Source organism: Symphalangus syndactylus, chromosome 6, assembly GCF_028878055.3.
Source record: "Symphalangus syndactylus isolate Jambi chromosome 6, NHGRI_mSymSyn1-v2.1_pri, whole genome shotgun sequence".
Lineage (NCBI taxonomy): Eukaryota > Metazoa > Chordata > Mammalia > Primates > Hylobatidae > Symphalangus > Symphalangus syndactylus.
In genome coordinates this window covers 55,259,415-55,273,195 of record NC_072428.2, presented here as the reverse complement: position 1 = coordinate 55,273,195, position 13,781 = coordinate 55,259,415, and the positions used below count along the sequence as shown (strand labels likewise).

Genomic DNA, 13,781 nt, shown 5'->3' with positions numbered 1-13,781 from the left:
CCTCAGCCTCCCAAAGTGCTGGGATCACAGGAGTGAGCCACCGCGCCCTGTGAGAATGGCCTTTTCTCAGCATGAAACTGATCATGTCATTCTGCTCTTAAAACCCTCCAGTAACAGATGATGAACTCATTGACAGGCATACAGAGACTGTGTGCTGATTGTCATGTTCTGACTTAGGGAAAAAAAGAGAGAAAAGAAAAACAAAACCTCTAGTAGCTTTTCGTTGGACCTAAAGTAAAATTCAAATTCCCCACTGAGGGCTCTGCTTCTGTCTTATTCTCCAATTTCTTTTCTTTTCTTTCTTTTTTTTGGAGATGGAGTCATGCTCTATCACCAGGCTACCAGGCTGGAGTGCAGTGGTGAAATCTCGGCTCACTGCAACCTCCGCCTCCCAGGTTCAAGTGATGCTCCTGCCTCAGCCTCCCAAGTAGCTGGGACTACAGGCACCCGCTGCCACGCCCAGCTAATTTTTATATTTTTAGTAGAGACGGGGTTTCACCATGTTGGCCAGGATGATCTCGATCTCTTGACCTCATGATCTGCCCTCTTTGGCCTCCCAAAGTGCTGGGATTACAGGCATTAGCCACCACGCCTGGCCTTATTCTCCAATTTCATTTCATACCTGCTCACTCTACTGCAGCCACACTGACCTCTGTTGGTTTTTCCAACACTTGAACCTCATTCCAACTTGTTTCCTCTACTTGGAATGTTCTTCCCTCAGATCTTCTCACGAACAGTTCCTTCTCATCTCCCAGTTCATAACACAAATGTTTCCTCCTTATAAAGCCTTCCCTGACAGCTGTTTCTAACACAGTCTACCGCTATTAATGAAATAATATTCCTTTATTTATTTATTTATTTATTTATTTATTTATTTATTTTGAGACAGAGTCTCGCTCTGTCACCCAGGCTGGAATGCAGTGGCACGATCTCGGCTCACTGCAAACTCTGCCTCCCAAGTTCAAGTGATTCTCATGCGTCAGCCTCCCGAGTAGCTGGGATTATAGGCATGCACCACCATGCCCAGCTAATTTTTGTATTTTTAGTAGAAATGGGGTTTTACCATGTTGTCCAGGCTGGTCTCAAACACCTGACCTCAAACAATCTGCCCCCCCTTGGCATCCCAAAGCGCTGGGATTACAGGCGTGAGCCACCACGCCAGGCCCTCTATTTTATTATATATCATAAATTTAACGTCTGAAATCTTCTTGTTCCTACTTGCTTACTTTTTTTTTTCTTTTTCTTTTTTTTCTTTTTTGAGTTGGAGTCTTGCTCTGTCGCCCAGGCTGGAGTGCCATGGCGTAATCTCGGCTCACAGTAACCTCTGCCTCCCGGGTTCAAGCAATACTTCTACCTCAGCCTCCCAAGTAGCTAGGATTACAGGCACACCACTACTGCCCGGCTAATTTTTGTATTTTTAGTAGAGATGGGGTTTTGCCATGTTGGCCAGGCTGGTCTCGAACTCCTGACCTCAAGTGATCCACCCACCTCGGCCTCCCAAAGTGTTGGGATTACAGGCGTGAGCCACCATGCCCGGCCCTTGGTTACTTCTTTAAGAGTCTATCTTTCACTGTTAGGATGTGAGCTCCGGGAGGGCAGAAACCTTGTTGGTCCCACTCATTGCTATGTTCCTAGTGCTCAGAAGAAGGCCTGGCACCCAGTAGACCTGCAGCAAATATTGAGCGTGAATGAGTCCACGCCTACCCACCAGAGGCAGCTCAGCATCGTGGAAAGTACCCAGGCCCTGGTGACAGTTTTTACCTGCTGTGTGATCTTAGGCAACTTAACATTTGAAGGCTCTTTTCTCATTTAAAAAGTGTGACTAATAGTATGGTATCTACCTCTAGGGGTGTTGAGAAGAAGAAGTGGGATGATTTTTATATAACGGAAAGGCCCTACCTCAGTAGCCACTCAATAAATGGAAGCTATGACTTTCCTGAGAGGTTCCCTGTGACTGCAAAGGGCTTTTCCATGTGCCTCACCTGCCCTTTCACCGCTAACCTGTCTCCATCCTGTTTGCTGCTTCGTGGCGCTAATAATCATCGCCATCCTTGACTCCTCCAAGGCCAGAATTAAGAGACCGATTCTAACTCTTCAGGCCACACAGTCCCTTGCACTCCATCCTAGTTTCTCATCTGGGAACCTCAGATGTCTAGTGTCTAGTTTATCCTCTAGACATTTAGTAAGCACCCATGTGCGCTGGGCCTCTAGAAGGCCCCTATTAGAGCTCAGACCAATTCTGTGGACTCTGGGATGCCCCTTAGCACTGACTAGTCCTAGCGATTACCTCTGGCCATCTTGGGAAGCAGTGACCCCAGAAGGCGTAGGGCCAGTCAAGGGTCTTCCATGGGGCAAAAGGCTGCCTCTGGGAGAAGTGCTATCAGGGAACTCAGGTCCAGGGAGAGGGCAGGAGGAAGGAACCAGGGGGAGAAGTGGGGCTAGAAACAAACTTCGCCAACTTCAGAATTGTGAACAAAGCAGGCTCCCTTCATCTAGGAGAGGACCATCGACCCCTCCTTTCCTAACTCTCATTTATTCACTCACTCATGCATTCATTCAGACACCAGCAGCCACTAACTTGGAGCAAGGCCCCATGCCTACTATTCTTTGGAATTCGTGGTTGAATCGGTGACACAGGTGTAAATGGTTCATCACAATACAGCAGAGTGACCCTTGTAACAGAGTGAAGAACAAGGTGCGGGAAGGCTGAGGGGCCAAAAAAAAAAAAAAACTGCCTGGAGAGCTGGGAAGACCCCCACTAGGGGTGGTGGCCACTCTCCCTCAGTTTCTGCTTGTCTCTCTCTGCGTATGTTCCCCTGCCCAGTTCTCTCACTTGCTATACTTAAAAAAGAGAAGGAACTTCAGGCCCTTCCTTCTCTGGTGCCAACTCCAAAGGCTTTGTCCAGGATTACCCAAACCTCCCAGAGATTTAGGGGGTGGATCATAAAGCCATCCGTCTTCTCTACATCAGGTTTTTAGTCTCACACCCCCTCCCAGTCACCTGTCCTCATGTTTCATTCCTTTCTTGACCACAAGGCTCAGGACCAGAGTTAAAAGGACCAAGCCCTAGAGTTAAAATAGCTCAGTCAAAGCATCAAGATCAATGTCAAACAACTCTAGGCTTACATGTCTTTCTCTGTGAAGGGGACAGTGTTTAAGCAAGTCTATGACCAGATCTGACCTCCGTCAGGGTAGGGGAGGCACATGGATGTGTGGGCCAAGTGAGATCCCCTTGGTGGGCAGGAATGGGGAGGAACTGGGCACACTTGAGTTAATTCTTTTCAGTCCAATCACAGGCTTACGATAAGTTCAGATTTCTGCAGTTGGGGTGGGAGTTTTGGGAAAGGACAGGTACAGGTGGAAGACGGTGGTTCTTTGAACCAGGGCTGACCCTTGTGTCCCCTTCAGAGCGCCCATGTGAGTTGTTACCGCCTCCACTGTCCGCCTGTCCACTGCCCCCAGCCTGTGACGGAGCCACAGCAATGCTGTCCCAGGTGTGTGGGTAAGTAGCCATGCTCCTCCCCATCGTCCACGGACCTTTCTCCTACTCCAGTGTAGCCCTCTAGCTGAGGGAGACCCCTGCAAGGAGAGGGGCAGTCTCTACCCATCAGATGTGTAGACACACAAAGGTGCTCAAGGGAGGAAATATCCCAGATCCCCAGGCAGTGCTGGGGTAGCAGAGACTTCGTGTCCTTAAGTAGGTGTGCATGGCAGGGGAGGGAGGACATGCAGAAAGCAGCTGCAGGAAACAGGGCCTTGCTTGGGCTGCTGACTGGCACACTTGGGCTCCAGTCTCTCTTGGGCCTGCCAGAGCTGGAGGGTGTGGGCGCAGTCTGGGAAGTGAAGTTGAGTGATCTTGGGCTTGAAGGTCCTATGGGGAGACCCCAGAATTACCAATGTGGGGGCTGAGAAGGACTAAAGGAGTCAGGCCCTGTTCTCTGAGATTCCTCCCACTGCTGAGATTCAGGGACTCTATGTGTCCTGATGCTAAATGTCTATGATTCCATGATTTTAAGATTCTAAGAGCCTCTGAGAATGAGATTCTAGGAAGAAGAGGTCAGAGAAAGGAGAGGTGGTCTGGGAAGAAATTGGCAAAACCAAGTGTCCAGTGAGGGACAGCCAGAGGGGAGGCCAACTTGGAGGTGGGAGGGGAGGTTGAGAGGAAAATTGATGTTTAGAAGCATCAAGAAAGTGGTGAAGAAGAGGCTCCAGATTTTGGCCTCGGGTCCGGGCTCTGGAATCAGGGCTTTCCTGGTGACCTGGTATGGAGTGGGGCTCATTTTCCAGGAGGGAGCCAGTAGGGATCTGACTCGTGGCCCTGACATGGGTCATAGAGATTCCTGGCTGTGGGTCCCCGAGGCGACAGTGGCTCTCAGCTTCATCCTGCACAGTGAGGGAGGGTCCTCATGTCTGATGCTGACTCTGGGGGGCCTCACCTCTCCTCGCTGACTTTGGGATTTCCCCTGTGCTTGGCCCAGGCCTCTTGTTGCTAAAACGCTCTTCACTCCCTCTCTCTTCCCATCCCCTGCCCCTCTGCCTGCTTGGCTCCACAGTTCTTCAAGACTCTGCTCGCCATTGCCATCGGCCCTTCAGGAAGCCTTCCCTGGTCACTCCTCCCCGGCTGAGTTAGAGGCTCCTCCTCTCTGCTGTCACAACTTCTGTGCTTCCATCCACCCTAGCCCTTACCTGCTACAGCATCATTGCTTGTGGCTTGTCTTTCTGCCTAATTAGATTTCAAACTTCTTTTTTTTAAATTAAAAAAAAAGTTTTGGCCGGGCGCGGTGGCTTGCACCTGTAATCCCAGCACTTTGGGAGACCGAGGCGGGCGGATCACAAGGTCAAGAGATTGAGACCATCCTGGCCAACATGGTGAAACCCCATCTCTACTAAAAATACGAAAAAAAATAGCTGGATGTGGTGGCATGTGCCTGCAGTCCCAGCTACTCAGGAGGCTGAGGCAGGAGAATTGCTTGAACCTGGGAGGTGGAGGTTGCAGTGAGCTGAGATCGTGCCACTGCACTCCAGCCTGGTGACAGAGCAAGACCCTGTCTCAGAAAAGAAAAGAAAGAAAAAGAAAAAAAAATTTAAAAAATGTTTTTGGTAGAGATAGGGTCTCACCGTGTTGCCCAGGCCAGTCTCGAACTCCTAGAGTCAAGTGATCCTCCCACCTCAGCCTCCCAAAGTGCTGGGATTACAGGCATGAGCCACCTACCCGTAATTTTTGAGTTTGAGTTTCTTGATGGCAAGGGCTAAATCTTACTCATTGCTCCATTCCCAATGCCTAGTATGGTGCCTAGAACAGAGGAGTGCTTAGTCAAGGGGTCTTGAATGAATGAGTGGGCTCTCTCAGGACCAGAGGCTTACCCCTCCACCTGGCAGGATGAGGACGGACTGATGGGCAGGTGATGGGGAGGGGGGCTCTGGGGGCCAGTGAACGACAGGAGTTTACACAAGCACAGGGACAATCATGCCAGCTGGCACCACTAGAATGTAACCCTGTGAGGGCAGGGACTCTTTTGCTCACTGCTGTATCCCCAGCACCTAGAACAGTGCCTGGCACTGAGAAGTGCTCCACGAACCCTCATTCAGTGCTGGATGAACTAACTCGGGCCCCACTGAGCGGAAGCTGAGGCTGCTGGCTTTACCTTCTTGCTCTGGTTGGGGCTGGCTCAGACACTGAGGGGGGCTGGAGGGCTGTGGTAGGGGTCATGGGAGAGAGGGACACAGTCAGATGTAGGTATCAGAGGGACCTCTTAGTTAGCTGATATGGGGAATGACTGGCAAGGCCCAGGCCAGAGCTTGGTTTAAATATCAAGCTGGGGTCAAATGCAAAATCTTCAGAAAGGTGGCCTTGTTAATCTCAGCAAAGATTCACATGAAACCTCATTTTCTTCTTCCTCCTGCCCCTCCCCCACTGCAGAACCTCACACTCCCTCTGGACTCCGGGCCCCACCAAAGTCCTGCCAGCACAACGGGACCACGTACCAACACGGAGAGATCTTCAGTGCCCATGAGCTGTTCCCCTCCCGCCTGCCCAACCAGTGTGTCCTCTGCAGCTGCACTGTAAGAACTCCTGCCTTCCCTTCAGCACAGGCCAGTGCTCTGGGCCTGCAAAGAACATAGTAGCCTGGACTGCGGACTGGGGGGATTGTTCCTCCTGGCCAAAGCAAAGTGAATGGGCTCAGGGGAAAGGGAATATATGGGGTTTGGAATGTCCTGTCCCTAGCTGGGTCAGCTGACCATTCTCTGAGCTTCCACACCTTCCTGAGCCTTCTGTTTCCCCCACTAGACGCTGCATTCCTTGAGGGGAGGAAACATATGTGTTTCATTTCTTTATCCTCTGCTGTCAGTCCAGGGTCTAAAGCACAGAAGACATCTGTAATGATTGTCGAATGAGAGAATGAATACACAAATGATCAGTTATCCATCCTGGGGGACAGAGACAGGGCCAGATTATCTGTAGCAAATGGAAATTAATCTGAAGCTACTTAAACTCCTCCTGCCTATTGTTAGAGCTGGACCTCGGGGCAGGCAGGGCTGACTCGGCAGTGTTCTCATGGGACAGAGACTGAAGCTAAGCAGGACCTCCTCTGGAAAGTCTTCAGCCTCCTCCTGGTAAGGGAACTGGGGTGTAGGCATGGCCTTCCTATAGGTTTTCAGGTGGCTTTCAGCATGTAATTTTTTTTTTTTTTTTTTTTGAGACGGAGTCTCGCTCTTTTGCCCAGGCCAGAGTGTAGTGGCGTGATCTCGGCTCACTGCAAGCTCCGCCTCCCTGGTTCACGCCATTCTCCTGCCTCAGACTCCCAAGTAACTGGGACTACAGGTGCCCGCCACCACGCCTGGCTAATTTTTTGTATTTTTAGTAGAGTAGGGGTTTCACCGTGTTAGCCAGGATGGTCTTGATCTCCTGACCTCGTGATCCACCCGCCTCGGCCCCCCAAAGTGCTGGGATTACAGGCGTGAACCACCGCACCCAGCCCAGCATGTCATTTTTAACCCTGGGCTTGGCAACTCATCCATGAATTGGCAGGAGAAGCCCCTGCCCTCCTGATTTCCTTACTACCTGATCACCACACTTGGGCCTCGGTTCCTCTGAGTGCATAAGGGAGTCTGACCAAGTGATCATTAATGTTCTCTCCAGACTAGGTACCAGAAACCTGTGTTTGAGCTCCAGCACTGTCCCAGTTCCCTGTGTGACTTCAAACGAGTCACTTTTTTTGGGCCTGCCTCCCTATCTTTTCAGTGACAGGGTCCCATCAGTCTGAGTCTTTGAATCTTAAGTTTCTGTGCTGCAGAGCAAACAGCCTGCAAATAATGAGGAGTGACTACTTATAAATCAGCCTAGTAAGTGATTACCTTTTGCAGGGTGTGAGCCTTTTGCAGTGGTCTAGTATATTGTGTCACCTGGTTCATAGAAATGCCTGGTTTATAGACAGTATCCGAATGACCCTAGGAGAAGGATATCACTATTTCTGTTTTCCAGATGAGGAAACGGGCTCAGAATAGTTAAGTGACTTGCCTGAGACCACACAGCTAGTAAGTGACAGAGCCAGAATTCAGACCCAAGGCCACCTGGCTCCAAAGCCAATGTTCTTTTCCCTGTGTCTTGCTGCCTCCCCTGAAGGGATGAGGCCTGGATGAGGAAGGGGCTGTGTCGAGAGACAGAAATGCTGGGTTATGGGTGGTGAGAGCATTCCCAGGATTCCTCTGTTCATTCTCCCTGGGTACTTGGGCCTCCCCTTCTTTCTTCTCTTCCCTGATTATATGAGGCTGGCTTGACTTCTGGCCTCACCCGAGGGACCAGAACACTCACCTCTCAGACCCTCTGGAAAGGGAACAGGGAAAGGTCTCAGGGCAATAGTGCTTCCCCCTAGGCACGTTGTGCCTTGTGCTTTTCACAGCCATTCCCTCACTGAATCTTCACACCCCAAATGGGTGTGACCCCACTTCACAGAGGAGGAATCTCAGGCCCAGAGGAAAGAAGTGACCACCAAAGGTCACCTGGCCCCTGACCCCCAGAAGGCCCCTTCCCCTGCAGTCTTGCCTTTCAAGGCTGGATCCCAAAGTTGGAGGCCAAGGGCTTTCAGTAAAGAGCAAGATGAGCCCAGGTATCATCCAACTGTCCCCCTCCCATGACGTTGATTTCAGTGGGAAAAGCTTGAAGACTGGGCCCCGACTGTCTTTCTAACTTGAGACGGCTCAGGTCCCGCTCCGGCTCCTCATTTGTAGGACAGGGAGATTCCCGCCTTACCAGGCGGCACCTAGGGACAGCCTGGCTGTGAGTGAGTCAGAAGCTGAAGGCTGGATGTTACCTGCAGGGCCTGGAAATGGGGCTGGGAGGGCATGGGGGACCCCTCCTCTGAGCTGGCCAGGCCTTGCCCTGGAGATGCTCTTGCTTCCCCTCCCCAACATAGGAGAGACCTCAAGGCTATTTGCTCCCAGGGAAGGGGGTGTTCCTAGCCCCCAAGGCCAGCCCTTGTCAGAGCTCATTTCCCAGCTGGTTTGCTCTATCTGTCAGGAGGGCCAGATCTACTGCGGCCTCACAACCTGCCCTGAACCAGGCTGCCCCGCACCCCTCCCGCTGCCAGACTCCTGCTGCCAAGCCTGCAAAGGTGAGTCTGTCCCTCCATCTGGCAGCACTCAACCACCCCTCTACTCCATGGGCCTAGCCGTGAACTGTGAGAGCCATGAGGAACTGCAGGTGACACCCAGCATGTAGCAGATGGCTCTTTCCTCCAGGGTGTGGCTTAGCCTGCACCCCTCAGAAAGCAGAGCCTGGCGGAAGCTGATGTGTTACTTATTTTTATTGCAGTCATTGGGGGAGGAAAGAGGGAAAGGCAGAGTGAAGCAGGTAAGGAGAGAGAAGCAATACAGGAATATGTCCAGGGGCTGGCCTCTGCTTGCTAACCAAGCAAAAGTGACCTATTGCTCTAAGTAGTCTCTGCTTCTCAGAAAAGTCTGGGGGTGGTAGAGGAAGCAGTAAGAATGTGTCCACCAGCCACCAACTATCTCTCCATTGAGCCCAAAGCTCATCCATGCGTGGGACTTCCCTGCTGTGCATGCATGGGTGGGTGCTAAGTAGCCGTGAGAGCAGAAGCAGGAGTGGGCTGGGGTAAGGACTGGGGGCAGGGGATGTGGACAGGAGCTGCGGGCTTGAGGGAGGGGCACTGTGAGGCTGAGCCTGAGGGAAGTGTTGGGGAGCCCGTGCAGGGGGGCTGCTGCTGCAGTGCCTGCCATGGGGGGACAAAGTCCCTGCAATCAGATGAGCTGAAAGGACCATAAGTGGCACATCAGAGGGGTCTAGGAAAGGTAAGGACTAGGTCTCATCCTGCCTTCCTCATGGCAGAACTGGTCACAGTATTGGGCTCACCAGGGCTCAGAACACGTCTTTTATACAGAACCCAGGTAGAACCTCTTATAAAACAGTGAGGCAACACATCAGGTAGCAAAGGGCAGGCTAGGCTTGAGCAGAATGAAATGGTTGGACTGTTCCCTGCAGGCTGGGGTAGTCAAGGAAAGCCTCCTGGAGGAGGTGGCACTCAGGTAGAGGAGTGCTCCACAGTGGATGCATCCCCAGATGTTTGCATTTTGGAAGGAGCACTGGACTAGGAATCAGGTGACTCTAGTTTAGTCCTGGTTCTTCCAGCTAACTCCATAAATTCCTTCCCTTCTCTGGGCCTCAGTTGTGCCCTGTGATTTCTAACACAGTCTAATTCCAATGTTCTGGGTCTTTGAAGCAGGAATGATTGGTGGGAACCAGACTGTGGAGTGAGGCAAGGGATAGGGAGAGAGAGGCCCACTCAGGTTTGGGAAGCTGCAAGGCTCCAAACGACTTTATGTGCTGGTTTCTCAGGGGAATAGGGACTGGCAGGGTGCTCAGGCTGGAGGGGCCAAGGGGCTGGAGTGTAGGGTCCTGGGAGTGTAAACCAAGGCCTGTGACTTCAAGTGTGGCTGCCCAGGAAACTGCATCTATGCAGGCTGCAGGGATGGGATTCTGGGCCTTTGGGCCATCCATGGTAAATACTGAAAGGTATGGCCCAGTGTCCCAGAGAAGTGAGTTTCAGTAAGGACCAAACAAGATGCTCTGTTTCAAGGAGTTCAGTCCTAATGGTGACCAGGAGGTCAGTACAGGGAAACTGAGGCAGCAACCCAGTTGTAGGAGACTTCATCAACCCAACCAGGATGAAGAGAGGCTGTAATGGGAAGTGGAAGAAGTCCCCACTGGGGCAAAGGAGACGGCTAGTGGGCTGGGGCTGCACATGTAACAGTAGGCCTTGGGAATGGACAGAGCCTATAGGTGGAGGCCTCAGGGCTCTAGCCAGCAAGGCTGGGGAGCCTGAGGCTGACCCAGCTTCCCTTTGAGTTTTCAGATGAGGCAAGTGAGCAATCGGCTGAAGAGGACAGTGTGCAGTCGCTCCATGGGGTGGTGAGTGCACAGCCTTATTGACGGGGTGCAGGACAGGGGGCTGGGATCCAGGGCCTAAATCTCGTGACTCTGGGGCAGGCAATACCAGTTATTGTCCTCATTTCTTGTTTGTCCCCTGGGTCAGCTACATGAACGTCCACTATATTCCAGCCCCTCTCCCTAGCCTCCCATCATGGGTCCCATCATGGGTCCTGTCATGGGTCCCGTCATGGGTCCCATCATGGTTGATGGGTAAGGAGTGGCCTGGGGGAAACAAGTCACCACGCAGGGCAGCAGCAGGCCCCAAACTTCCTCATTTTCCTCTCGAGAAACACTTTGACACTGTTTCATCTACAGCCTGTGTCTCCCCTTAGTTCAGGCACCTTCTTCCCAGGGAATGGCCTCTAACTTGGGCCAGCCTTCCCCACCCAGTTCCTGAGGTACTGGCTCTTTAGAGCCTGCCTGTCTGTACCCCCCTGTATCTTGGCCCCTCTCAAGCTTGGTCTAGGTTAAGATGGGCTTAGCTGGACAGCTCTCTCTGGTCTGAGAGGAAGGAGATAGAGAATGGGCTCACACATTGATTCAAGTCCCTGATGGGTCCTCTCTGCTATGTCTGCCACATGAACAACTCCACCTGCTCTTCCAGCCTGGGTCTCCTGGTCTCTGGGAGACTAGAGGCTGCCTCCCCTTCCCAAAGATTCCCCAGGAGCCTGAGCCCATGTCCGCACCCTTCTCCTCTGCCAGCTCATCCTGCTGCCCTCTGCACCCAGGCTAGGCCTTCTCAGGTGGGGGCCTGAGACCTGAGACCTGAGGGTACCACAGGACCTAAGCCATTCCCTCCACTTTCCTTCCTGTCCTCTTCCTAGGAGGCAGTGCGTAAGTGAAACCCACCCAGGCTGAGTTCCAGGCTCTGATCAGCTACTTACTGGGCTGGGTGACTGGAGAAAGCATTAGGAGACTGAGCTGTTTGATTCCTTCTTGCCTTTATTCCACTCCACACACATCTCCCAGGAGTGTCCTATGTGCCTGAGCCCGTGCTGGGGCCTGGGACAGTTTCCACTCTGGGAGCTCTTGTGACCTCAGGCTCTGGGCCATCGGAGAACTGATGCAGGGACTGTACCAGGCAGGAATGGGCTCTAGAAGAAGGAATGTGTGTGGCTCCAGGTCAGCGAGGGAGGTAATAGGCTCTGGTCCCTGCCCCAAGCCCACTTGCTCCTCTCCTGTGGCCGGGAGCTGCCCAATCCCCAAACTCTGAGCTATCCTCGCCACACCCCTATTGCTGTCACTGACAGCCCTCTCAAGACCTGGTCTGGAGGGACAGGGTCTGGGGGTTTTGGATCCCAGGGGTTCAGGAAAGAGGGCCTAAGCTTCAGAGACCCTTTGTCTCTGGATGGGGCCTGCTCTTGGTCTTCACACCCCATGGGATTCTGGGGCCTGATGCCATCTTCAGAGGGCCATCCCCTTGTCCAGCCACCAACTAAATCTCCGCAAAGGAGAACTGCCTGCCGTGCATCCTCACTGCATGCTCACCTGTTTCCCAAATATGAAGTTCTCCCTGATCAGTTACATCTGTGAGATCAAGACCTCAGCACCCTCTGCCCACCCCAGCCCCAAGGCCTTGGCTCTGACAAGGCCCAAGAAGGGCTTTGTGGAGGCCAGATTTCCAAATCACTATCCTCTGGGAATTTTCAAAGATGGAACTGTCTGAAAACATCTTAGACCTCATCCAGATCTTTCTGTCCTGGTCTCTGCCTTCTCTTCTCTGGGAAGTCATGCTGGGGTCTCCCCACAGCCTCTTGCTGCAGCCTGTCTTGCTGTTCTGGCTCCAGATGGGGCCTACTATGCTCAGTCAGTGACTTTCATCCTTCCTGCCATTCACAGAGACATCCTCAGGATCCGTGTTCCAGTGATGCTGGGAGAAAGAGAGGCCCGGGCACCCCAGCCCCCACTGGCCTCAGCGCCCCTCTGAGCTTCATCCCTCGCCACTTCCGACCCAAGGGAGCAGGCAGCACGACCGTCAAGATCGTCCTTAAGGAGAAGCATAAGAAAGGTGGGGACTGGACCCTCCTCCAATCTGTGAGGCAGGGAAGGGGGGCACTGACTGCTCCCACCTCCCACCCCCAACCCCCTGAACCGTCTCCTCAGCAGTTCCCTAATTCCAACTTGGCCATGAGCTTGTAGAGTCGGGGAATGCCAAAACTGAATGAGGGTGCTCTTAAAGATCATCAGGTTCAAACCCCCATTTGACAGATGAGGACACTGAGGTTCAGAGTAGTGAGTAAGAGACAACTAGTTCTGGAACAGTACAAGATTTTTTTTTAGCATCTACCGAGTCTTTGCTGGGAAGAGGGGCAGACAGAACAGATAGATGGGAAATAGAAAATGGTCTCTGCCCTTGAGGGGCTCATAGACTAGTTGGGAAGACAGACAAGTAAATAAATGACTTTAATATAAGGAAGTGTGCTGAGGGACGGTTTTTGACAAAGGAAGGAGGGAGCAGAGCGAGGCTGCAGGAGGACAGTGGGGATGAAGTAGAGAAGGTGGCCAGATGGGCAGCCATGGCCACAGAAGGGGAGAAAAGAGATCTCCCTGCAGGGCACCCTGATGGCTGGAGAAGGAAGAGCTATGGGGCTACTGAGTCCTGGCCCTGCCTTGTTCAGATGGGACACTGAGGCAGGGGGGGAAGGGACCTGCCAGGGCTCACATGACCAGGTGATGACAAAAGTTGATCTCAGTTCTCCTACCACAAGATCAGCACTCTCCTTGCTCCTGCAGAAGTGCTCTGAAGGGCGAGGGAGGACTCTCCATCTTCAGTAAGTTCCTTCTGGGCCCATCTCAGCTCTGAGTGCTGCAGTGGGCGGTGTCAGGGAGAGGGGACAGGTTTTATACCCTGGCCTATGCTTTGCAGGCAGTGTGGCTAGGCAGGACTGGTAAAGTGAGGGCTCCCCAAGGGCCCACCCCACCCGCTGCTGGACCAGAGGCCCTGGACAGGTCTGAGGCCCTGATCCTCCTCCTTTCTCACCCTCCTTATTCAGCCTGTGTGCATGGCGGGAAGACATACTCCCACGGGGAGGTGTGGCACCCGGCCTTTCGTGCCTTCGGCCCCTTGCCCTGCATCCTGTGCACCTGTGAGGATGGCCGCCAGGACTGCCAGCGTGTGACCTGTCCCACCGAGTACCCCTGCCGTCACCCCGAGAAAGTGGCTGGGAAGTGCTGCAAGATTTGCCCAGGTACACAGGGGCACTGGGAGCAAGGAGGGCACTGGCCAGAGTGAGCCCTGGGTCTCTCTCCCCAGGGCCACAGACACTTGGAACATCTCAGACATGGAAGGGCATGCATCAGTGCCACAGGATGCAGGGCATGTCCGACACACAGG

At 52.9% G+C, this 13,781-nt stretch overlaps 1 protein-coding gene and 1 non-coding gene across 11 annotated transcripts in view; both read left to right on the top strand.

Moving 5' to 3' along the window:
• CHRDL2 (chordin like 2) overlaps positions 1 to 13,781 on the top strand; it is a 52,195-nt gene that overhangs the window by 31,702 nt on the left and 6,712 nt on the right. For 8 of the 10 annotated variants that reach the window (XM_055282944.1, XM_063641363.1, XM_063641361.1 and 5 more), the window contains 6 exons: positions 3,409 to 3,502; positions 5,921 to 6,063; positions 8,519 to 8,612; positions 10,371 to 10,426; positions 12,287 to 12,455; positions 13,441 to 13,635. In XM_055282944.1, the coding sequence (XP_055138919.1) occupies positions 3,409 to 3,502; positions 5,921 to 6,063; positions 8,519 to 8,612; positions 10,371 to 10,426; positions 12,287 to 12,455; positions 13,441 to 13,635 (751 nt within the window). The remainder of the gene's footprint in view (positions 1 to 3,408; positions 3,503 to 5,920; positions 6,064 to 8,518; positions 8,613 to 10,370; positions 10,427 to 12,286; positions 12,456 to 13,440; positions 13,636 to 13,781) is intronic. The other 2 variants (XM_055282951.1, XM_055282950.1) reach the window with 1 other exon arrangement.
• LOC129485559 (small nucleolar RNA SNORD43) lies at positions 114 to 176 on the top strand. Its single transcript, XR_008658699.1, has one exon. It is a non-coding gene; the product is annotated as a small nucleolar RNA SNORD43 (small nucleolar RNA).